The sequence below is a fragment of the Barbatula barbatula genome (assembly GCF_947034865.1).
Source record: "Barbatula barbatula genome assembly, chromosome: 17".
Classification (NCBI taxonomy): domain Eukaryota; kingdom Metazoa; phylum Chordata; class Actinopteri; order Cypriniformes; family Nemacheilidae; genus Barbatula; species Barbatula barbatula.
The window spans coordinates 2,162,533-2,186,314 of record NC_136780.1 but is presented as its reverse complement, the minus strand read 5'-3'; the positions used below and the strand labels follow the sequence as shown (position 1 = coordinate 2,186,314).

Here is a 23,782-nt window from a genome sequence, read left to right as displayed (position 1 = left end):
AACCCCTCTGGTAGAAAACTGTTAAGTTGTGTAATCTTCGAGTTAAAAACTAAACAAGATTGACATGACTCAATAGGCTTGTATTAGTCGGTTTAACCATATCGGATACGTTCTTCATGCGCATGTACAGTATGAATCAGAAGTTTCAATTGAAGAGCCCTATTATAAACACAAGTGTTGTATATTTTGGACATTTAATAATAGGTGTAACAGCTTTTCAAATGTAAGGCGGTTGTCCGATGCGGTCAAACTCTCTTTAAGTTCGATATTCTGCATGTGAATGAAGCTGCAACTTTCCCATCCCCCCGTTTCCACACCCAGCCCTCGTGGAAAGGAAGATGCAGCTCTGGGAACCTCCCTAAGGCCTTTTGCTTTTGCATTGTTCCCATGGAAGGACTTAAATTTTATTTGATTTGACTTTGTGTTTATTGATGGTTTAGACAAACATAACTAGAATGCTGTGGTTCAGACTATAATGATGATATGCAATGTTATTAGGTGCAGCGAAAATTGTCTTAAAACAAGTATACATCAATGTGTATACGTGTATACATTTGGTTCTTCATAACAAATTGATTAATTATTGATTTATACCTTTGTTTTTTCATAGAGGTTTGTTGGCAATTTCTGTTTCCAAAGTCAAACCTCCCATTCTGTTATAGCTACAGTAAATCCATTGAAGAGTGTCCAGGCCGTGCTGTGTTGTATGGTTTCTATTCATGTGCACTGTGAATGCTGGCTCACAGACCAATGCTCTATTGCAATCATTTCTCTGAGAGAGGGGCTCTCAGTTGCAGCCCACAGCTGCTTGCAGGCCGACGCAGTTAACAAATCCACATCAGTACTTGTTTGGGCCAGCAATTGTTTAAAAATGTCTTTGGATTAAATGTTTAGCTTGCAATGAGTGATGCCATTCTAAATCTTACAGCCAAACCTTTATGGCATAGTCCACTGAAAAATTTTGGTTATTCTTGCTCATGTCATATACATTTAGTCATTTAGCAGACGCTTTTATCCAAAGCGACTTACAGATGAGGATTTAAAACGTTTATATGACTCTTTTTTTCTGTGGAACACAAACAATGGAAGTCAATGGGGCCAGTGTTGTTTGGTTACAGGTGGTCTTTAAAATATCTCCATTTACATTCTGCAGAAGAAAGAATGTCATACAAGTTTGCAATGACACACGTTTGAGGTAATGATAAAATAATGTTGTGTATGAAATTTAGCGACGTCTAGTGGTGAGGTTGTGAAATGCAACCAATGGCTCACTTCTCCCTTTCGAAGACGTCACATTTTCGCTTCTTTGCTGAAGGAAATAAAGTATTTACACAACACGTTCTGTAGAGCAGTTTGCGCATTTCGAGGTACTACAGAAACAACATTGTGAATTCCATGTAAGGGGACCCGCGGTGTACACTACCGGTCAAAAGTTTTGGTACAAAAGTGACTGAAATGTTTCTCATTATCTAAAAAAAAAAAAAACGTTTGATCTGAAGGCGTATGCTTAAATGTCTGAAATTAGTTTAGAAGATTAGTGTAGTAGACAAAAATGAAGTTTTGCAAACATACATGTTTTTTCATGACAAATCGAAAATTTGATTCAATAAAAATGTTTGTGAAATTAATGACTTTCAATGAATAATGAAGAAAGAACAGCCAATATAAGCAGATCATAGATGTGAACTCCTTTAATAATGTTTAAAAAGAATCTCACGGTGAGACCTCAAGAAGTTACTTGATAATGATGAGGAAACATTTCTGGAAATTCTAGTCAAAGGGCGACTACACTGAAGATTTTATTTTATTAATTTATTTTTAACCAACACATAATTCCCATAGTGCCTTTTGTTTTATTCCATAATTTTGATGAGTTTATTATTATACTAAAATGTAGGAAAAATATAAACACACGAGTAAAGTGGAACTTGGAATGTGAGTGTCTCAAAACCTTTGAGGAAGTACTTACACATAGATTGAATTATAAAGTAACAAAAAAATGCTTTTACACCCCTGAAAACAAGTATTTTATATTGAATTTCTGTCAATAGATCCTCCCAAAAATTACACATTGGACCTTTAAGATGGACGGAGTGATACCAGACCTGATCGTGGTTTATTTTGCAATAAAGACGTGCTGAGCGCACATTATCAATTACGTATTCACATTATCACCGTCCTGAACATGGATTTCACAATGTGAACTCAGACCTGTAAAGACCTTTGTGTTAACAAAGGTGTGATATTGACAAATGAAGTACATACAGTTTAAAAAATGAGTCAGTTCTACAGTCCATAGTGAAACTAAACTTTATAGGACAGTATGTTAAGACAGTGTGTTACCTCAAGGGACAAATGAGTCCTTTTTAAGTTTAAATCGAATGCTTCAATAGCATGCGTTGCCAGGAACGCATTTCATGTTGATTTCTTCATTTGTTTACCTTTGTAGAAAGAACTTCGCCGTATTGCCTTTCACCTGGTTTTTTGTGTCGCTCTGTCCTGAGACTGACACAAACCAGAGCAGAATGTTAATCAAAGGCACCACATGTGACACAGAGGCCTCCCGCTCATTTCCTATTGTTCTGACATCACAAAGGCTTTGGGGGCAGCCAGTAATCGGGAATGGCATTATTATGTCTGGCTTGATGAAACCCTGGAAAAGACCCTATGTAGATCCAGACAGATTCGCTTAAGTAGCATTTCATCAAGTTCTGTTGATGGCCATTGTGAATATAATTGGGGTTTCTTCTTCAGCTCAGTTTGTATGTGCTTCCTGTGTACTCTGAATTATTGATGTTGTCACGTGATACATTTAGATTACGGTTTTCACTGTGATGTGGATTTGAAATAGTTTGGTGCTTTTATTTAGATTTGGGAAAAAAGACCAACAGAGCCAACCAATATAATTCCCATTAAAGTTGATTTGAAATTTTTTTTTATTGTCATGCACTACGATGCAGTTTTGAAACCGTTACATTATGCGATAGACAAAAGTTTGGAGCTTTTGTTTAGATTTGAGAAAAAGACCCACACACCGTTTCCATCAAAACCAATATGATTCCCATATAAACCATTCAAATGTATTTGAATTTCTTTAATGGTTTCTATTGTTTTCTATTGTTATAGTTGGAAACTATTACAGTATATGATACAGTGTGTTTATACAAATCCGTTAACCAAAGAAATGTCAATTCTCACAGACATATTCTACATCAGTGCCATACTTATATTCTTGATTTTTCAAAGCAAAATAATCTTGGCCACCCAGTCCAACCATATCCTCCTTCTCTGATAGTTCTTAATGTGTTTGTTTCGCAGGGAGTTAAAAGATGCCCGGCAAAGTGTTGTGTCCCCAGCCTTTGCTGAGGAGGGGGGTTGTGTTCCCCTGGGGATAATATCAAGCCAAATGGCTGATCAGCCAATAATGAGGGAGAAAAGTAGGGCAGAAGCCATCATCACAACATTTGGAAGAGGAAACGGTTCTCGGAAATCTGACAATGCAAAATGTGAAGAAACAGGTTTGCCTTTTGTATGACGGTAAACACAATGCATGAAATACAAAACAATTAAATAATAGTTTTCCTTATAAGTTATGAAAAAACAAGCAAAGAAAAGGCAAAAGCTGTCAAACTAACCGAATACATCAAAACAGACGAGTATTACAGTATGTGTCTAAAGGAGTGTGTATTGAGCAGACGGCACACACGTGTGATGGCTGGGATCTGAGTGGATTGTGAAGTTTACTGGAGACTGTGTAGATGTGTCAGGAGCAGCTGACCTCATTGTTTTGCGAGGACCGCTTGCGGTCGGATAAGAGCTAAACAATATACATTCATTAACATTGCTGTATTGTTCATTGCATACCAATTGTGCCACAAAGGAAAATATACGTTCAGCTTATTTGAGTGTGTGATGAATAAATCAGACCTAAAATAAACCGATTCAAGGACATCATATTCAATTCGGATTAAAGCGGTTCAACTCACTTTTATTGATTTACTCTTAATTTACATCATTTATTCGAATCACAAAATTGGACTTAAACTCACTAAGATTTACTTTCAAAAGTGAGATTTGCTGATAAACGTGACCGAATGAGCAGGAACCTCAGGCTGTCAGGGGGCTTTGTCCTGTAAATCCACCATTGAGGGAAACTTGGGCCTTTTGAAATGGAAACATTGTGCCCTGATGTGACACGACAAGTGAGGATAAACACTCGGATCAACAATGGCTGCTTCCTGACATTTTACCTAAACCTGCTGAATATAATGACTTTCAAGAATATTATACTGAAACCAAATTCCCTACACACACTATAGCACAAGCACTGGGAAAACACCTCGGGCAATATTAAACTTCCCGTCTGATTAATGGTAAGTCAAAATTCCTCCGTAATGGTGGGAAATGAGAAATGACAAATATGTCAACAAGTTTCTAGAGCACAAGGCCTCTGCTTTACTAAACAAGGAAGCAATTCAAGCGACTTGACATTTAGAGACACCTTGTGGTAGAACAAAGGATTTACCAAAGAATGTTTCACGTGTGGGAGTGTATTCATAAAATTAAACATATATAATATAATATAATCATATAAAGTAACATAAAATCGAATAATAATATAATATATTTGAATATAATACAATAGCTGTCACTGGGACGGCACCCTTTAAAAAGGTCCTAAAATGCGCTTTGTTGAAAGGGTGCTGCAGCCTTTGTACCTTTTCTGAGTAGAGCATTTAGAGCACCAAAAAACAACAACTTTTGAATCCCATGGAGCACAAGCTGATAAACATAATGTGTGTATGCTTTTAAGTCCGGGACATCGCTCTCCAAGAGAAGAGTTTGTGACAGCTATGAGAACGGTCATGAGTCTGTGGGACAATGCCAGCACTGTTCACCATCCCAGAGCAAACGCTCAGTCAGCACAACACACTGACTCTCTTTTTAATATACAAATACTTGAAGGTACCACACCTTAAGTTAACATCTCCCCCTACAGCAGTGCAAACAATTTAAACGGATGGTTCAGCCCCAAATACAATTCTGTCATCCTTTAGTCATCCTCATGTGGTTGTTAACCTGTGTACTACTCTTTCTTCTGTGGAACACAAAAGAAGATATTTTGAGAAATGTCTCAGTGGTTTTGTGTCCATACAAGGGAAAACAAAGGGTCCAATTTTTGTTTCTTCAAAAAGAATTATAATACACACAATCTTTACTTCATAGTTTCTCATCTCTGAACAAAAAAAATGAAAATTAATCGGAACATCCTGGCGATATAGGAATCTGGCAGTCTCTATCTCTCTTTACTATCGGCTGTAACACACATTAGTGCTGACAAGGCCCTTCCATACCACTCTCCAGCCCTGAAGCCCCTTCCCTAGGACACAATCCCACACACAGCTGGGACTGTGTGCTTGTGTTGGAAAGCATAAAAGATGCGGCAGTATACTGGTCCAACAATAAGTACTCAGAATCCCATGCATCTTTAGTCACACGCTAATCGTTTTCCACATTTTTGTTCCCTGTGGGCGGGTGCACTCTCAAAACGCAGGCTGTCTTATCTCTAAAGCTTTATTTACTTATATTATATTTCACAAAGTAAACTATTGAGAAAGAGTTTGCAGGTTTTCTGTGGCTCAGTGGTTAGAGAACGGCGATAGCAACGCCAAGGTCATGGGTTCCATCCCGATTGTACATGCTAAGAAAGAAAATGTAAAATGCAGTGCAAGTCGGTTTGGATAAAAGCGTCTGCCAAATGCATAAATGGAAATGGAGAAGTTAGTGAACAATTATTACTTAAACTCGGTTTTTATATTTCTACCAAGTATGGGGCATGTGCTACAGACATGAAAGATACATGTGGCTTTTTGGGGAAAGGTGGGCTATTATGTGTCTATGTGATTTGAGTTTTGGCTGGCAGAAAATGAAACGGGTAAGAAAATCCTTTCTACACACATAACAAGTCCCTGGCAAACCCAAGCACCGTGACACAAAAGCCAAATAAAGACTACCCACTTTTACCCACGAAAAATTGAGTTCATTCCATTTTTTTATATCTATTTATTTGAATAAAGAATGAGTCTTTTTACAGAGGAGACATATGGTTCATTTATTTGTATAAATTGGTTAAATAGACAAAAATGCAACAAAGGAGAAACAGAAAAATCTAAGATTCATTGAATTTCCGGCCCGTCTGCTCTTTACAAATGTAGACAAGAATCAGAGTAAAACCATGAACATTTCACTGTCCAATAGATGTATATTGCATTATTGCGTATTGAATAATTGGAAGTTGTATTACATAATGTTCTAATAACACGTAATGTTCAGAAAACATACAAAATACATGAAAGAACACTTTTGAACAAGAACATCTTCTTTTTTTTACTCCCGTGGACACAAATGGACGGCCAAGCAGGTAACAGAATAATTGCCGTGTTGTTAAGAACATTATTATACATGCAGATTTTGTTATGTAAAGCAGAAATTAAAAATAGATTTGCGACCGTTGGGTCAAACATAAATAACCAGTAAGTGGGTCATAATGTATATTGGAAATATTACAAGATGGACATGGGGTTAAATAAATGATTTTGATTTTTAAAACGGTGATTTGGAAATTCCTGCAGCTTTTAATGGATTTTAAATGGCATTGTTGGTTTCAGAGCGAGCGAGAGAGAGAGAGAGAGAGAGAGAGAGAGAGAGAGAGGGTTGATTGAATTAAGCAGACAATGGGCCATTGAGTAGGTTTTTGTACATTGAATCTGATTGTTTTTACAATCAGATACTGTATGATTACAGAAACAACTTCTCTTCCCGTGTTAATGACATTGTTTGCTTCGTACCATTAAAAAAACATTCTAATGTGATAATGTGCATACATCCCATAATGCACCTGGTGTAGTGTTTTATGATAAATAGCATTAGTTGAGATTTCACATACCTCCATATGTTCCTTGCATATGAAAATATCGAATTTGAGTTTTTCTCTGAATGCAGAATCACATTCTCACTTTCATTTTTCCATCTCGTGACTCAACTCCAACGAGTTTCTATTGTTTAAAAAAACAAGACTCTCTCTCCCTCCTGTCAAAAACACATGTAGCTTGCTTAACAAGGAATACTTGTACACTTACGTCTACGCTTGCTAAATACATGGAGATTCAACCATAATTTCAAGGGGTCAACCTTATAACCAATGGAAAGGAAGCTGGGAGTTGAAATGAATTTATCTGGTCTGGAGTGTCAAGAAAAGATTTGTATTCCTATGCTACGGTAAAGATCACCAACACAAAAGGCTCTGGGTTTATTTGGCCTTCTCGGGTGCCACGGGGTCCGTTTGCACTCCAGCATCAGAATGACGTTTTTGGCCCTGTGAGACACACCAATGCACAACGCAATATTAGTGATCCCAACTTAAAAAAGGAAAGGTTGTTTTTTGCTAGCGCATGTAACCTGCCTGACAAGTGGTGCCTGATTTACTTTAATATCAACAATGGATCTTGCTACAACACGTCCGTACGTATGCTCGGTTTGCAAATGTCACATGCGATCACGTTTTGCGTCAAATTTAAATGAATGGTGTTTAAATGGTGTTGCTGCCTTTTACATAAACACAAGGGTTCAAACAATCTATCTGTAATATATTTAGTAATCAGAACTTTGCGATACCATCACGCTTTATTTGACATGATACGTTATATTGAAAACACAATGAAGATCATTTCAGATCATTCAGACAGGACATATTATAAGATTAATAGCCAACCAACGAAACCAGAACATTCGGGATACTTAGTTGTCAGGCGACATAACGAAATGTTTGAACCGGCGAAACTGCATACAGCTGGACAGTTAAAAAGTGAAGATTGCTAAATTAATTTGTCTTCGGTCAATTTCTTGGCTCAAGCTAAACTCTGTATTTTTACTTAACCAGGTTTTTGAAGAAGAGCTGCATGGAGTTCCTCTTCTCCAGCTTGCGAGAGATGCTGGGTGAGGCGTTATCTGTGCTTTCTGCTGATTTGTTGTCAGGGGCTGGTGATGCTGGTGCGGCAGGTTTTGGCTCCTCCTTGGCCTTTGCGACGGGAGCAGATTCTGCCGCGGCAGGTGCAGCCGGCGTCTCCTTCTTGGGCTCAGTGGCCTTAAGTTGATAAAATGAAAGAGTATTAACTATGAGCCGTGTTCTTTTAATTAGGTATTATTACATTAGAAACAAAATACATTTTTATAATTGTTAAACTGCAATCCATAACGTTTGCTTTTATATCAACACACTGTAAAAATGTTTTCAATTCAAAACTTCAGTTCAAAAGCTGCCTTCAATTCCAAAGTTAAATCACAGAACAAGCCACTTATGTTTAAATGATAGTAAACTGAATTGTTGTATTTTGAATAACTTCATTTCTTAAAAGTTAAACGAAATACAACTAAAAGCTTTTGTATTTCGTATAACAAAGCTTTTGAACAAACGTTTTTCAGTAGTTTATACCAGTGCATCTTCGTATGAATCATAGAATTGAAGTTTAGTTTATGCACTTGTCTTTACATGGGATAAAATGATGTTAAACTGACATTTCTTGTGAAAACATACCCTTTTTACTAGATTTTTGTTCATTTTTATCGTAAAAAGTTAGGGACTGCAGCTTTAATGTTATTATTATACAAATAAGAAAAAAAAACTATATATATATGAAAATATCGAATGAATAAAGAATTACTATAAACATAATAGATATTGAAATATAAATAACAAACTTGAAATAAACAATAATAATTATATAAAGAACAAAATAAAGAATTAATATATTAGTTAAAATATGAAATACTCAAATATAAAGAATGTAAATTCACGTAATAAAGAATAAGATAAAAGCTAGACAAACAAACATACATATGCCACATACATATACCCAAATAGTTTTAACCAAAGAATACAGATACTGTCAAATGCATTCTGTCACACTGAAACAAGCTCTTGCCAGATAAATGCACCATATGGGAGCGAAGGACTTTAGTAGGATCTGATAACTCAGTCATCACACAGGTAAAACATTAACTTGATTAAAAACAACCCATTCAGCTTGCTGTGCCAGCAAACAGATATCTCACAACACAAAGAATCATGTCAGATATCAGTCTGAGCAGATATCAGTATTGTTAATGCAAAATGGCCACCACAACGCCATTTACCGATCTAGGAGACACGAGGGAGACGGCCGCGGCAGCGCTGGAGGCCGCCGCCTGGATCCTAGATGACACTTGACCTAGCAGTACCTCAAATTTACACAAACCTATTATTGCATGCGGTTCTCTAATGCATGACATACATTTTCACGCCTGGATGGTTGTTTATCGTGGTCTGTTTACCTTGGGTTTGAACATGCCTCCAAAAGCCGATTTCTTCTCTGGCTTCTTTTCTTCTGGTTTGGGCGCTGGGGGTTCTTCGGGTTTGGCAGCAGCCTCGAGGGTGCTGGTCTTTGATGCGTCTACCTGGAGTGTCCGGGAAAGAAACGGCATGTTGTTACAATGGAAAATAAAGAACAGTGAGACGTAAAGAAGGTTGTGAAAAGGCAGAAGAGAAGCTTGGGACAGAATCGTCAGGTGAGAATGAAAGTGACCCCATTCAAGCACATATGAATATATAGGGGCCCTTAGAAGTCTCTAGTGCATTTATGCATATTTTGCATTTTGTGTACATTTGACCAAAGAAAGCCTTTGCTGTTCAAAGAGGGACAGTCCATGAAAAGAGTTCAAAATGGAATCTGAGCAGATTTTAGGGTGAATGATAGAAGGTTTCTGAATAACCTTTATCAAATAAAACATTTTGTATGTAAAAAAGCAGTAATTGTTTTTTATAGTTAAAGTTATTTATGTAAATCCAACAAGGAATTGTTTGCTTTTGATTGTCATACACGTACAAACTTTTTTGGTTTGGCCAATTTGTACTCTATTGATGGAAGGTACCATTAAGATGGAAAGAGTTCATCATTTTGTTTAGAAATAAAGTCGTTCCAGCATGCAGCCCACAAGGAGACAGTCAATCTGCTGAAAGTATTTACCTGAACCTCAACGGGCTTTTTCTCTTCCACCACATCAGGCTGTAGGCAAGCAAATATTAACATTAATTTTGAAAAAAGCAATTCTCTTCAATTCTCCCTTCACAGACAAACACCGAGTCACTCTACACAAAGCGTCTCAATCTGCTGAATAAATCTGATGTAAGTTAAGAAGTGGTGAAATGGAGCCCAAAGCACATGGTTTAGTTGGCCGACTGTTGTGACATGAGGTAATGGCTACTGTCAACGTGATGTCATACAAGTAGAGCGCTCAGCACTTCATTCATTACTTTAAATGAATGTCCCGCTGATTGGATTGGCGTACAAAAAGGATGTGAAGAGCTTGTAAACACAATTTAAACCTTGTTCTGCATGTAATATATATAGATTATAATAAGCTCAAAAGAGCTAAATCACAGCAGCTATTTCGAAGGAATTAATTTGTATGAGATACAATAACCAGTTCTGTTGATATTCTCTTTTGGTTCTCATTTTTTACCGCTCCACTTCTCTTAGCTCTGCTGTCGTCACCTGAACCTTTGACACCACCTTGCCTAGCAACATCTCAAATTCACATAACTCTATTATGGTCTGCCACACACACTACCTAACAAACTAATTTGGCAAGCCACTGAAACCTTCTAACACTATTTACAGAGGGTACAGTAACCCACTCCTGACGGGCGGGTGGCAGGTGTGCTCTTACCTTCGGACGGAAGAGTTTGCTGAAGGTACTGTCTTTAGTTTTGGTCTTGGCAGAAGCTTCTGCTGCTTTGGTTGCAGCTGTTGCAGACGTTTCCTCTTTCTTCACCGCGGCATCTGCTTTGCCTTCCATCTTAGGAGGTGCTGGAGGGGGTGGAGGAGGTGCTTTGGGTGCTTCCTGTACCTAATAGACGAGGTGAAGCAGAGGTTTGGTTATATTGGGGTGATTTTTAGAGCCAAGATCTATCTGTTAGTCTGTCTGTCTGTTTGTCTAGTAATTAAAATATTGAAATATAAGGACTCACATTGCCTGAAGGTGCTGGAGGCGTCTCCTTCTGTGACTGCACGATGAAAAACAGAAAACATCAAACACAAAGACAATCAATAGAGCATCGCCTGTTTACACTGTTCGCCCAAATAATTTTATTCGAAAGAGTTTAATGAGAGGCTCTGGGAACACATCCTGGGGTCTTTGGCAAAAGACAAAGAAATTGACAGATGTCTAGAAACCTTAGATTCTTGCAATGAAAGAATATTGAAGAGTATGTGCATCTATATCAGCTGGGACTTAATGCTTAGCTACTTAAGCATCTGCATGAAGAATTCAAGTCATAAGCATACAATCTATCCATATAGACTTGTGCTAGGAAGCCAGAGAAATAAAAGAAATACATACTTTATAAATACTGCAGATAACAATGTGACATTAAGTTTTATTACCTGGTCTTTTGAAGCATCAGGAGTGGCTTTGGCATCTTTGCTTGTTTTGGTCGGACTGACCTTCACATGCAGAAAAGAGAATGGTGACAGGGAAACATTAGAGTGACTGTGAAAAACCCTTAGAGTTTCATGTTTAAGCGTGTATTGCTCTTTCAGGTACTCCATGCCGGAGATTCGGCCCTATTTGTCTTCATCTGCAGATAGAGATATCAAAAAGTATCTTTTGTCAGGATGCCCGTCTTCTCAAACTGAGACCCGGTTTTACGGGATGGCTTTGCCACGGGCGCACAAAGAGCTCCCTGGCAGGGATCGTTGTGAACATGTTTCTGGTATTGAGTCAGCTATTGTCCTCTGGAGATGGCGTAGGCCTGCCCGTGCTTTATCACAGCACATCACCACTCCAGACGCACAGGCCTCCCTTGTGAGCTCACATTATGCAGCAAACAAAAGACAACCACATTCTGACATGACCAAAGGATTCATTTAGCAGACTGACAAGGATAGTTTTACACATTTAAAGGTCCAGTTCAACCAATCCTATAAAGGCAGAGTACTTTTTTAAGATAGTGAGTTTAAGATAATAACCTCGTTGAAGGAGACTATGTGGTCACATACACGCAAATGCATGTGATGCTAAACTCAAATATCTTTATGCTTTATTTCTAAATTATTCACGGATAAATATATTGTTTTATATTAATAAAACTTGGTATTCGACTTTAATTACTCAACCAAAGATTGCATCAACAATTCCAAGGTCATGAACTCAAAATAAATGTTGGTTTATTTTCAATCCAGCGTTGGGTCAAAAAAGGGACAAATAGGTTGTTATTTAGCCTATGCCAAAAGTTTAAAAAAATTTTTTGGGTCATATATAAACATGTTCTGGGTTACTTTAACCCAACGGTTGGGTTTGTACATTTTGACCCAACGCTGGGTTGAAAATAACAGCATTTTTCAGTGCGTGGGTTCGATTACTAGAGAAAGGATAAACAGATTGAACATCAGTTTAAATTCAATACGTTAATCTGAATAAAGTGTCAGCCAAACATGTACACATGCAATGAAATTAAATAAATTGGTCGCGTCCAAGTGCCTTTAAATCACGTAAGTTTGGGTCAAACAAATGAATTTAAGTAATTGAAAAATCATACTTACGAATGTTTTGAAAAAGTTCATAACTGTTTTCTCTGCTGCTTTCGTGTCCTCCAGTTGCTGAACTTCTTCTGCGACTACTGCGAGATCTTCCAGGAGTTCGAGAGCGGTCCCCTCGGGCTCTGGCACAGGCTCTGCGTTCGCCTTAATGGCCACTGGTTTCTATAGACAGACCCAGAGATTTAGCCCTTGAAAGTGTGTTACAACCCTATAGCTGATGTGCAATAGCTGCATTGAAATAAGGGGCACAATTCCATCCATGCCTCTGCCTACTCGGACCGGCTGCAACAATCACTCTTTTATTAAAGTCTGTTTCCCCCCCTCACTCATTGATATTCAGCAATGTGCTGGACGTCTTCATCGGAGTAAATGTGATTAATTTACAGTAGATTATGTGCATAATGTTGTGTGTGGCGTGCTGTTTTTAATTTCAGCCTTTATATCAAATATATCACAGATTATGCATTGAAACAGCTGGTAGGTGGTAAGCGACATACAGTTTTCTCTTGTCAAAAAGTTAGTTTCGTGCAAATAAAAAACAAGAAAAATAAAGGCAAAAATTTGATGGATTTGTTAGATGGAAGTTATTTTGTCTGACACCGTGACATACGGACAAAAAAACATAAACAAACATGCTCACAAACTTCACATTTCAAATTTTTGTTACTTGACACGGGTCGATGGTTCGGAGTTAGTTTGTGACCATTTTGAGGTTATGAGTTCATCCATGCGCCGGCGCTGCTGTTACATGCATGCGTCTATCCAAGAAATTTGACTTACAGTACTGCAGTGAACATCATTTTTGTCGATCCTATGGGTGAAATTATTCTCTTCTCCTCTCACAAATGTGTGGTTACCAAACTCATCCTTAACAATCGGGCAAACCTCGATTGCGATGTGAATCGTGCTTTGGTTACAACGTACATCTACCCTGACTGGCTTATATGAAGAATCTTCAAAAGCCTCAACGCACACAGTCCTCAGGTGAGCTAGCAGTTTTGTAGATTTTGCTAGATCATCTCTTTCTTCTTCTGCATTGGATGGTGAGGTTGGAGATTCTTCTTTAACAGCTCCCGGATGTCTTGAGTAAGTATATGCCGGCGCGTGTTCCTCAATTATCACCCAGCTTTCTTCATCCCCAGCTGCTCTTCCATTACAAGGTAAAATGGAGTCGACAGTCACGCGAGCCATTTCGTCTTCGATGATCACTGCCGATTCAGATAACATTTCAGGCGCTTCCAAGGCATTCGAATTATCCATGAAATAGTTCTTCAGAGCAGCTTTCTCTGAGACTTCAGATTCATTTATGTGCTGTTCAGCATCAGTAATCGTAGGTTCTTCGTATTTAAATAACATTGGAAACTCAGCATCAATTTTCTTTGTTTCAGACTTCAGATTTTCTATATGTATCTCAACTTTTTCAGCAAAAGCGTCTGGTTCCTGTGTACTGTGCAGGTCAAGGATAACATCAGAGAAGGTCAGAGCTTCATCGTTACTGCTTGTTGACTCCAGTGAGATGGCTGCTTCTTCGCGAATCTCCTTTTGGTCTGGAGTTATGATGACTATATCCTTTTGGAACGAGAAATTGTCAATGTTGAAACAAAACGCAGCAACTGGATTTTCCGAACACGTTGGCTGGTAGACGCTTAGAAGAATACTTCAGGTACATTTGCAGAGATGAAATCTAAAGAAACATGAACTAATAACATGCATTGTTTATGTCACACCTGTTATTTACTCCACCAAACAGGGTAAATAACGCAGACACTGTGTGCTAACCAGGTGTAATGCCAGTACATGCGTCAAGCGAAGATTATGTACCAAAGTCAATCTGAACATTTTAATACGCAGATCTGAGTACAAAACGTCTTGTTGCTTGTCTCGGAAAACACTTTGATAAACACATATAACTTTACACAATGCATATGGTTAGGATATATTGGAAAGCTAAATAATGAACTTGTATTGCAGTTTCTACTTACTGATTTCTCGTCTTCCGCTGTAACCTGTCCATCAACTGAATCTTTGCCCTCTGTTGCCACAGGTTCGGCTTTCTTTTTAAACATTTTACCAAAGAAGTTGCTCACGTCGTCTCCAGTGGGCTTTGGAACTTCTTTAGGAGGTTCTGCATCAGCTGTGTTTGTGTCTTTCTGAGGAGGTGTTTGGGCATGCGCAGGTTCCTTGCCTTTATCGACCTCCGCTTTACCTGATGGTGGTTTATTTGTGTGGGTCGCTGGTGGAATTTCGCTGTTTGCCGGCTGTGCTTTTTTGCAAACTGCTGGATGAAAGAAATGAAATGAGATGCACAGGAACGGTAATATTTGCGTATCAAATTGCTAATCTTTTTGACCGGCGTTGGTATGACCTATGTTTGCTAATGGGTTACGCCCATGAAATGCTTCAATTGTTGCTCCCTTCACAAATTGAATGCTAGAGTTTTAGCCAAACAAACTGCTTGTTATGTACACTCTTGCTTTAATAAAGGATTTTTCAAGTTTGAAATTCAATGTTTACAAGAAATCTCTAGTGCTTTGTACGACTTGCAGAACAGTAACACAAACAATGCAATTAAGCACCATGTTATCCACTGTGTTTGCATACGAAACTCAAAGTTTGTACAGAGCTTTGAGTCTTGTTCTCCATTGTGAGTTAATCCAAACTTGAAAAAATGTCTGCGGGAGCATTTAAAACGATGATATTCATGTGGTCCTTTCTTCATTTTGAGATTATGACGGGAGCTCAAGATATAAACACGTCATAAAATAAGTGCAATGATCATACAATGTACATACCAGGCTCTGAATCTGAAGGAGGAACTGCATGCCCATTCAGTAGTCCGTTTTGGGCTTTAGTCTCAGCAGAGTCTGCCTGTTCAATAGTATGGGTTAGCTTCACAGCGTGTTTTAAGCATTTTTGTATAAGCCGTTGGGTATTGGTAGCTATGTGCTCATATGTCCTGTCCATCACAGTGTCAAAAATATACACATACATTTACCTAAACAAACACAAAGGCCTGTTCTATATAATAACAAGTTATTTTAAAGTAAATATATCTTGTTGAATTGTAATGCAGTTTTTAAAACATGTGAATTGGGAATCATTGCATGACCGCCAAATCCAAAACTCTTGTTAAATGTTATTTGTCATCAAGGCAACAGACGATACACAAAAGTGAAATGAACTTTACCTTTTGACGTTTTTTCGGAGATGACTGCTCATTTCCCATCTTGATTTCAATTCATCAATTGAAAGTCTGCATTGACATTACGATACATAAGACATTTCAAGAAATGCACAAAACATGTCAAAAATGAATATAAAATATTAAGAACATGCACTTAAGATGTCTTTGACCAACAAATGAATCGTTCCAAAATAAAAGTCTATTCCCAAATTAGAATCACAAAATGAAGATCCAATTGAATTCATTAAGCTCATAAATTCAAGGCCAAAAAAGAATGAGCATCATATAAAATATTTAAAAAGAGCAGTTATTTAAACTGCTTGTTGTTTACATAGCAAAAAAATAAAGCGATTTACCGTTGACGTTTCTTGTGCCCCAACAAGGCAATTTGATGTAGTTTCCCAAGTTAAAAAGTCATCAACAGTACTTTGCTTCTGTCAAGACCCGTGTGAGAACATATACCTGTCCTGAGAGAGGGAGGAGCTCAACATTTCCTACCGTAAGATACCTGTGATAGAACACTGTGGTTAAAACACTGCATGTGAATTATAAGCGTTGATGAAACAGAACTGTGTCCTATTGTTTTTCAATGATTAGCCGTTTCATGCAAAAAGTGATGAGCTTTCATTAATCTATTCATCGCACAATGACAGGGAAAGCATCACAGAAATGTATTTAAGTTTCTGAAGGAGAGAAAGTGCGAAGCTGGTCGGAGATCAGTTCTTAAGAGCCACCCTGTTTTGTAGGTGTGGTTGGCCCCAAACAGGATGTGTGTAGAGGATATAAAGAAAAGTTTATTTGCAATGTATGACTCTCTTCCAAGAGTCCATGATACCAAACAACATAAGCCTTTATTTATTTAATGAGTCCTCACACTTTCGATGGATGATAAAAACACTTAATTGATAGTTATGAGTGAAATTATAAAAGCTAGAAATACAAAAACGTCATATGAGGGTTTCAGGTGAGATCTTGATATTTCTAAAGATAGATACAACGTGGGGTTCAAAGGTTACCATTTTTCCATGCTTTATAAATGATATTATTATCATAAGTGACTGAATTTAAGATTATATTCTTATTTCTTACATCCTCCTGGTATTTTTGTGCCATTTTTAGTTTATTACAAACATTTTTAAACAGCATTTTCAGGAAAACTTTGGGCCTGATGTGTAAAACAGTGCAGATAACAACAACAAAAATGCAAAGAGGGTCTCCGGGGTGTGAACATATGTTCTCAGATTTTAACGGCCATTTTGTGATTCACATTTTTTGTGCATATTGTGTGCTCGAGTGGATACAAGAAAATCTTGTTTTTACAAAGAAGTTAATAAAAAAAACTTGTTTATTTCCAGGTATTAATTAGATCCCACTACAGGTCTATTGATTGGATTATCAGGGTTTTAAACTGATCAGTTTAAGCTCATCTTGAAACACAAAAGGAGTTCTGTTTGCGTTATTCCGATGCCAGTGAAATCTGCAACCTCGGATATACGAACATTCATTGAAAAAAAACATATCTAGTCATATTAACATATTTGAACAATAACCCTTATCTTGTTACTGAACTAATTTCATGGGTTGCAGTGCATATTCATGACTCATGTTTTTCATCTTCCGAAGGGAAAACAAACAGAAAATGTAGATGTAGGCTAATCTATAGTTTACTCTTCTACTGCACTTGCCCTGTGATGTCATCACGTTATAATTTATGGTTAATGTGTTGCGTTGATGTTCTGGGATACATCTGTGTTCTTGATGCATCTTTTTTCACTAATTGCTGTATCGCACATTACCAATGAGATGTTTTAAACGCCATGCTTTCAATGCAATGATTATCACACGCCTAAATGACACAAGCTGCTCTTGTAAATCCAACAGTTATGCACATCGTCTCCCACGGGTCAACCCAGAGAATTCAAGTCATTCCCCAGCGTACCCTCATTATTCGAAGAGTAGACGCAACTATTTGATTCACAAATGGGTGAGCGCACGGTCATTTGAGCTGAGGAATCCACCGATGCGCCAAAGTGTACAGTACATTCTTTAATATCGAATGAAATAAACCTCAGAGCATTCAAACACACGCAGTCCCCGATTCAACAGACACAAAACAAAAGAAGATCCTATTAAAGCCCAGAGACCCCACCAGAACAGGGTGATATTTTGTCATGTAGCGCTGTTCATGGATACAGAGTCACATTGTTAATGTACACACTGGGGGCGTGAAGCAAATTCCTTTGTGGTCACAGTAAACTTGATCCCTTCCATCATGAATGCTCCGCGGCATTCATCCACATGATGAATTATCCGAAGGCTGTATGGACAAACAAAATAATATTTTCATACAGATGAACGATTTAGTAAAAGCCGGACACTTTCTCATTGATTTTGAACACACATTATAAGAATTACAAGATATCTGGTGTCCCTGAAAAAATAATAATCATAAAATATCTCAGAAACCGTTATTTTAATGGATTTAATGGTTTGCACTTTTTAATGGAAATCTCATGGGTCTCTCTCTCTCTCTGCTGGTTACGTATTGGCTTCTTTCGGTGCGTAAACCTAAAGGCCTTTTTTGCACGATGGTTTATTTTGGTACGATTGACATTGCCATGTTGTAAATGTTGGGGATACATTAAAACATGCATTAGATCAATATTTGTGCCTGGGTGTAGCTCTGTTTACAGAACCTCTAGCTCAAGCCACACATTGAGTTTGTTCAAGTCAGGCTGTGTCCACTGTCATTATGTAAGCTAAACATTTAACAGCCTGAGCCACAGACAGTCATCGCTTTTCTCAACATTGCGATAATCGATCACGTGTTGGGTGCTGCCTGTCCGGAAGTCAAATATCAATGAGAAATATATCGGAAAACCACCGACGTATATGAACCGTTATTTCCCAAACGTGCTTTCGAAACAAAAAACTGAAAAAAGACAGGATGATAATGAAAAGCCACGTGCATCGCTGCTCACGCGCGTTCACGCGATTCGCTTCCGGTTCAAGATGGCGGCCACCATGAAGAAAGGAGTGGTACGTCTTCGCACAGATACCTTTCTGTTAAGCGTTACCACGTGCGTTTGATTTTGTAAATAAACGTATGTGCAGTGATATAAGGACATATATGCAGGAGGGGGATTTAAACAGAGCTTGGGTTTGTTTGCTATTTGGACCGCTAGCTTGCTAACATCACACGATATATGCTTTAGTCACCGCTAAACGTGTGACGTTTAATGTTCATTGTTTACGTTTACTCTCTGTTTAGTTTATATGCATTTTTGTAAGCCGCCATGAGCTTTTAAGTGCTGTGTTTAACCGAAGTTCTACTGATTTTATGGTTATAATGGGAATTGTAATGCGTTATTGTCAGTGATATGCAGTAATATGTGGGATATTATTAATAAATATCTAATAGTCTCTACTGTTAATGGTATGTTACTTGACGGATGGGAGTCAACAGAACACTACATTACATCCTACTGGAATAAAGCCTGAAACGCACTACATAAACAGATTTTGTAATGGTCTTGATGGTTTTTAATGGAATTTGTAATGGAAGTCATTACGGTTTGTATAATGTATAACATCAGGGAATGTTTGGACTTGTTTACGGAGTCTTTTAACACATCACACTGAAATACATAAACAGACTTATGTTTTCAGAGAGAAGATCTTTGCATGGATAATGTACTTGATACGCCTCGCACATCAGATTACACAACTTTATTAAATAATAAACTCTAATGTGGCATACTCTGTTATTTAACAATATACAGAATAACGTAGGAATCTCCACGTACATTGAACGATGTATATAGAAGAACGCAAAGGCTTGCTATTTCTAAGCTGGTTGAAAACACATTTTTAAGATAACTTGTCAACCCTGACAGGCAGTTGAAGATGTCAATGTAACATTTGAAGACCAGCAGAAGATAAACAAGTTTGCCAGAAACACAAATCGGATGTCGGAACTGAAAGACGAAATCGAGGCTAAAAAGGTAACTGTCTGTCTCCTAGGCCCGTCTGCCATCTTGTCTGGGCTGAATGCTGATGCTCTTTTTTGGATTGCAGAAATCCTTACAGAATCTAGAGGATGCCGGTGATGACCTCATGATGTGCGATGACGATGCAATGTTGATCCCATATCAGATCGGAGATGTCTTCATCAGTCACTCTCAAGAAGAGACACAGGAATTGTTGGAGGCAGCGAAGGTAACCTGAAAAAATATAACGTAACAAAATACAGGTTTTCAGATTCCAGCACAGGTTTAATTAACATGTATCTGGGAAATTGTCACCTTCTTAAAAATCTCAATTGTGGTATCCATAGGAAGCTCTGCAGGAGGAGATCAAAGGTCTGGAGGGCCGCGTGTTATCCATACAGGTGGTGCTTGGAGATCTTAAGGTTCAGCTGTATGCCAAGTTTGGAAACAACATTAATCTCGAGGCAGATGAAAGCTGATACTTCAAGCATGTGGACTTGACACTGTTAAACTGCGGACTGTTAAACTCAAACAGGAAATTTCCATAACTGCTTTCTGTACTGTTTCCTCTGCTGATGGTGTTTTTTGAAATTTCACATGTTATGTTTGGTTAATTATTGTATGACGTGAGCTGTTGTCGAGGCGACTGGATGGAGCATCAGGAAAGAAAAGAAGAGGCACTGATATTACAAATAAAAAGCAAAACCGTTACATTGTTTCCTGTAAGTTTCATGTTTTATGTTTCATGTAAAGTGAATCCTCATTGGCTTAAGCATAGGCTTAGCGCAGCCTAGTGGTTAAAATTCTCGGCTGGTAATGCAAACAGTTTTGAAACCTGTAAAACACAGTTGAAAAACTTACCATTGTGCTCTTATGTAAGTGATATAATGTTGGGTCCCTGTAATATATTAACCAGGTCCAGAAAACACGATCACATAACCCCAATGTTATCAACCCTTCACTGGCTACCCATTAAATATTGTATTGACTTTAAAGTTATTTTAGTCACTTATAAAGCCTTAAAGGGTTTAGCCCCTAACAGAGCTTCTATCACACTACAAGCCATCACGCTCTCTAAGATCTCAAAACTCAGGACTTTTGATAACACCTAGAATAACTAAATCCATCAAAGGGGGTCGAGCTTTCTCATACGTAGCACCTAAACTCTGGAATAGTCTTCCTGATATTATTCCAGGATCAGACACACTCGCCCAATTTAAATCTAGATTAAAGACGCATCTTTTCAGCCAAGCATTCACTTAATGCAAAATATGCTAAAAAAAAACACCGGGAGACTGCTGACATTAGATATTATTTACTAGGTGTTTATATAACAAGTTAAACTATTCATGTACTGTGTTTTACCTTTTTTGTGTTTTGCTTATTTTCCCCTGTAAAGCTGCTTTGGAACAATGCAAATTGTGAAAAGCGCTATATAAATATAATTGAATATGCACACCGTAAGTCACACTACATACAAAAGCAGGGTTTCATTCAAAGTTAATATAAGTTCAGATACACAAATAGATATTGACAGGCCCCTCGCGACCCCTGGTTTACAAGACCAGTGCTCTAACCACTGAGCTATGGAGCCATGCTTGGTAGTAGTAAGAGAACGTTTAGAAAGACTCTCGATAAACGGTTTAAGAAAGGAAATAAATGCCTTCTATCTACTAGACTTGACAGATGCCTGACATACAATAAAATGCACTTGCATCAAAGCAGTGAACTTTTTCCAGAGAAGCATATTTTTCCTTGTACCGTCTGTTCAGAAAATGTAATAAGTAACCTTTTCTAATTAAAGAATCTCATTAAAATAATAAAGTATTTCAATTATTTAAAAGCACACAGTTTTCTGTTCTCTATGTAAATCCTTTGGGCTGTTTAAGGTTATGGATAGGCTTTGCAAGGCATTGAAGAAAATACTTATTACATGGTGGGATTTTCTAAGGCAGGATTTCATGTTTGGCCACGTTGTGTGTTGAAGTGTTATGACCTTCTAGGATTATATTTCTGTGGGTTTTTACTGTGCAATTTTCAAGAGGAGGTATTTAATCAAACCTGTAAATGGTTTGTTAACCACTAAATGAAAACGGATGATGATTATTCCCACCTAACTGCATCATTACCACGTAAACATACAGCCCATTACCGGCTCATACAGATGTGAGCTGTTAAATTCCAGCTGTTGCGATTGTGAGTTTGCATCAGCAGGCGGGCATCTGGTCCCCACTGATACTGAAACATGGATGGGAAGGATTGTACCAGAGAGTATGTGAGGGTGGTATTTCTAGCTTATTTTTGCATTAAATAACAAACACCACATAGAATTGCATGACTCCCATTTACTCTGGAAAGTATTCAGTCATTTATTTTCTGAAAACTGTCAAGTACTGAAATGTAAATGGCATTGTGCATTTTGTCCAGAAAAGACACAGCTTATCCGTTCACTCGTATGTGTTTATTTGACATTCTTGCCCTGTCCAATATGGCGGCGAACTGTAAACCGGACAGCTTATTTTAGTGCGGGTGATACAGATGCCAAAATATTTTAAACTCTTCTTGTTTTACAACACATTGGTAACTCATTTTTGCTGTTGCAGTAAGTATAGCACACATATAAACATACAGGTCTCTTTATCATAATGAAAACATTAGATGTCGTATGCCCAGTACTAAACTTGAAATTGGCTTGTTGATAGAAAGTCCTGCCATCACAATAAATTGCACTCAGTTCTGAGAAAGCTGCTTTTTGTTTATATTGGTCTATGTCTCTTCAATTACAAAGGAGGTTAGGTTTTTCACGTAGACTGATGCTGGGACTACATTGCACTTTCACAATATCTCCGCTAGGGGTCTCTGTTTCCTCGAGCTGTTCCATTCCAGACACAATGAACATGTTGAACATCAGACAGTCTAAGGGTTACTTCAAAAGGTCACCACCGCCTCATCAAGATTTCTGATTGAATCTCTCACACTAACAAGCTGCTAAAACATGCCTTGTTTATACAATTTGTCCACAGTCATGTTGTCCCTACAAAACAGATACAAATACAATACATGGTGCTCTGTGTCGCCCATGCAGAGGAACAACAAATCTGACTGTATGCGCTCTCTTCTTTCCCCTCGGGGGACTGCATACTTATTGCTCAATTTCTCCCTGGAGCGTCACACAACATAAAACTTCATAGAGACGTAGTGTCAGAGGTAAACGCCATTGCCTGGAAGCAAACATAACACATTTGTATGCGTTTTCATGGCGCGTGTTGAGGCTTGTGGATTATTCAGTAACATGTTCAGATCTGGAATCACGGGCGTAACAGACGGATAATATGGAGGATAGTAATTTCACCGGGCTTCCTGGTGTCGAGATCAATCAAGAAAGATGAGCATACCTGTGTTATGTCTTGTTTCTGCTTAGAATATATTGCTTATATATCTTGAAATATGAAACAATGACCACAATCCCTTTTAAGATTTAAAGAATAAAATTCAGTTATAATTTATGGCCAAAATGTCATTTAATGTAATTTACTTTTTGCTTCATAAAATATTCTGATATCATTAATGTTGACGGATTAAGACCATGTCAGATATAAAAATCAAACTTTGATGCTTATCTCATAATTTGATTATATGACTTTTGCCTTCATTTCACAGACTTGGGTCACATGTGTATGTCACTCAAAGATAAATCTGATCTGGTTTTCATTCAGATCTGTCGAATCGTAGAAAGTACGAATATCCAATATTTTGGAAAGCTGTGATGTAAACCTTTCAATGTCCCAATGTATGTCCCAATACTCACACAAAGTTTTACTTCTTAAAACCGGTATCTTTCAATAACCCATAAAATAGGATGTTTGGAAGCTGGCAGGGTCTTTGTATTCTCTTTAGTGCAGATGTGAAACACTCGATATGTAATGACATCTCAGAGCACCTCTCGACTGAAGTCTGCGCAAATGCGACTTTAC

At 37.9% G+C, this 23,782-nt stretch overlaps 2 protein-coding genes across 8 annotated transcripts; one reads left to right on the top strand and one right to left on the bottom strand.

The window, feature by feature from the left end:
- Positions 1-6,055: 6,055 nt before the first annotated feature.
- Positions 6,056-18,891, bottom strand: bcas1 (brain enriched myelin associated protein 1). Of its 6 annotated transcripts, XM_079477436.1 has the most exons (13): positions 16,176-16,295; positions 15,823-15,888; positions 15,428-15,503; positions 14,618-14,913; positions 12,639-12,797; positions 11,481-11,540; positions 11,066-11,101; positions 10,765-10,944; positions 10,062-10,100; positions 9,370-9,492; positions 9,193-9,276; positions 7,937-8,143; positions 6,091-7,375 (listed from the first exon to the last, which is right to left on the bottom strand). In XM_079477436.1, the coding sequence occupies exons 2-13, from the start codon at positions 15,859-15,861 to the stop codon at positions 7,310-7,312; spliced, it is 1,365 nt and encodes a 454-aa protein (XP_079333562.1). In that variant the 5' UTR covers positions 15,862-15,888; positions 16,176-16,295; the 3' UTR covers positions 6,091-7,309. The 6 variants fall into 6 exon arrangements, with proteins under 6 accessions (XP_079333564.1, XP_079333562.1, XP_079333563.1 ...); XM_079477438.1 differs by lacking the exon at positions 9,193-9,276 and having other exon boundaries at positions 6,056-7,375; positions 14,618-14,910; positions 16,176-16,275; XM_079477437.1 differs by lacking the exon at positions 9,193-9,276.
- pfdn4 (prefoldin subunit 4) lies at positions 18,752-21,657 on the top strand. 2 transcript variants are annotated; one of them, XM_079477443.1, is made up of 4 exons: positions 18,752-18,858; positions 19,716-19,823; positions 19,897-20,037; positions 20,156-21,657. In XM_079477443.1, exons 1-4 carry the CDS (start codon positions 18,832-18,834, stop codon positions 20,285-20,287), a joined length of 408 nt encoding a protein of 135 aa, XP_079333569.1. In that variant the 5' UTR covers positions 18,752-18,831; the 3' UTR covers positions 20,288-21,657. The 2 variants fall into 2 exon arrangements, with proteins under 2 accessions (XP_079333569.1, XP_079333568.1); XM_079477442.1 differs by having other exon boundaries at positions 18,824-18,979; positions 20,156-20,524.
- The last annotated feature ends 2,125 nt before the right edge of the window (positions 21,658-23,782 follow it).

Bases quoted from the DNA above. Each gene is read 5' to 3' on its own strand.
- bcas1 (XM_079477436.1), bottom strand. From the start codon at position 15,861: ATGGGAAATGAGCAGTCATCTCCGAAAAAACGTCAAAAG. The intron at 11,102-11,480 runs GTAATAAAACTT...TTCATCGTGCAG, and splicing joins CTGATGCTTCAAAAGACCAG to TCACAGAAGGAGACGCCTCC. The intron at 7,376-7,936 runs GTTAAGTAAAAA...TGTGTCTCACAG, and splicing joins AGCTCTTCTTCAAAAACCTG to GGCCAAAAACGTCATTCTGA.
- pfdn4 (XM_079477442.1), top strand. From the start codon at position 18,926: ATGTGCAGTGATATAAGGACATATATGCAGGAGGGGGATTTAAACAGA. The intron at 18,980-19,715 runs GTTTGTTTGCTA...CAACCCTGACAG, and splicing joins GGGATTTAAACAGAGCTTGG to GCAGTTGAAGATGTCAATGT. The intron at 19,824-19,896 runs GTAACTGTCTGT...TTTGGATTGCAG, and splicing joins ACGAAATCGAGGCTAAAAAG to AAATCCTTACAGAATCTAGA.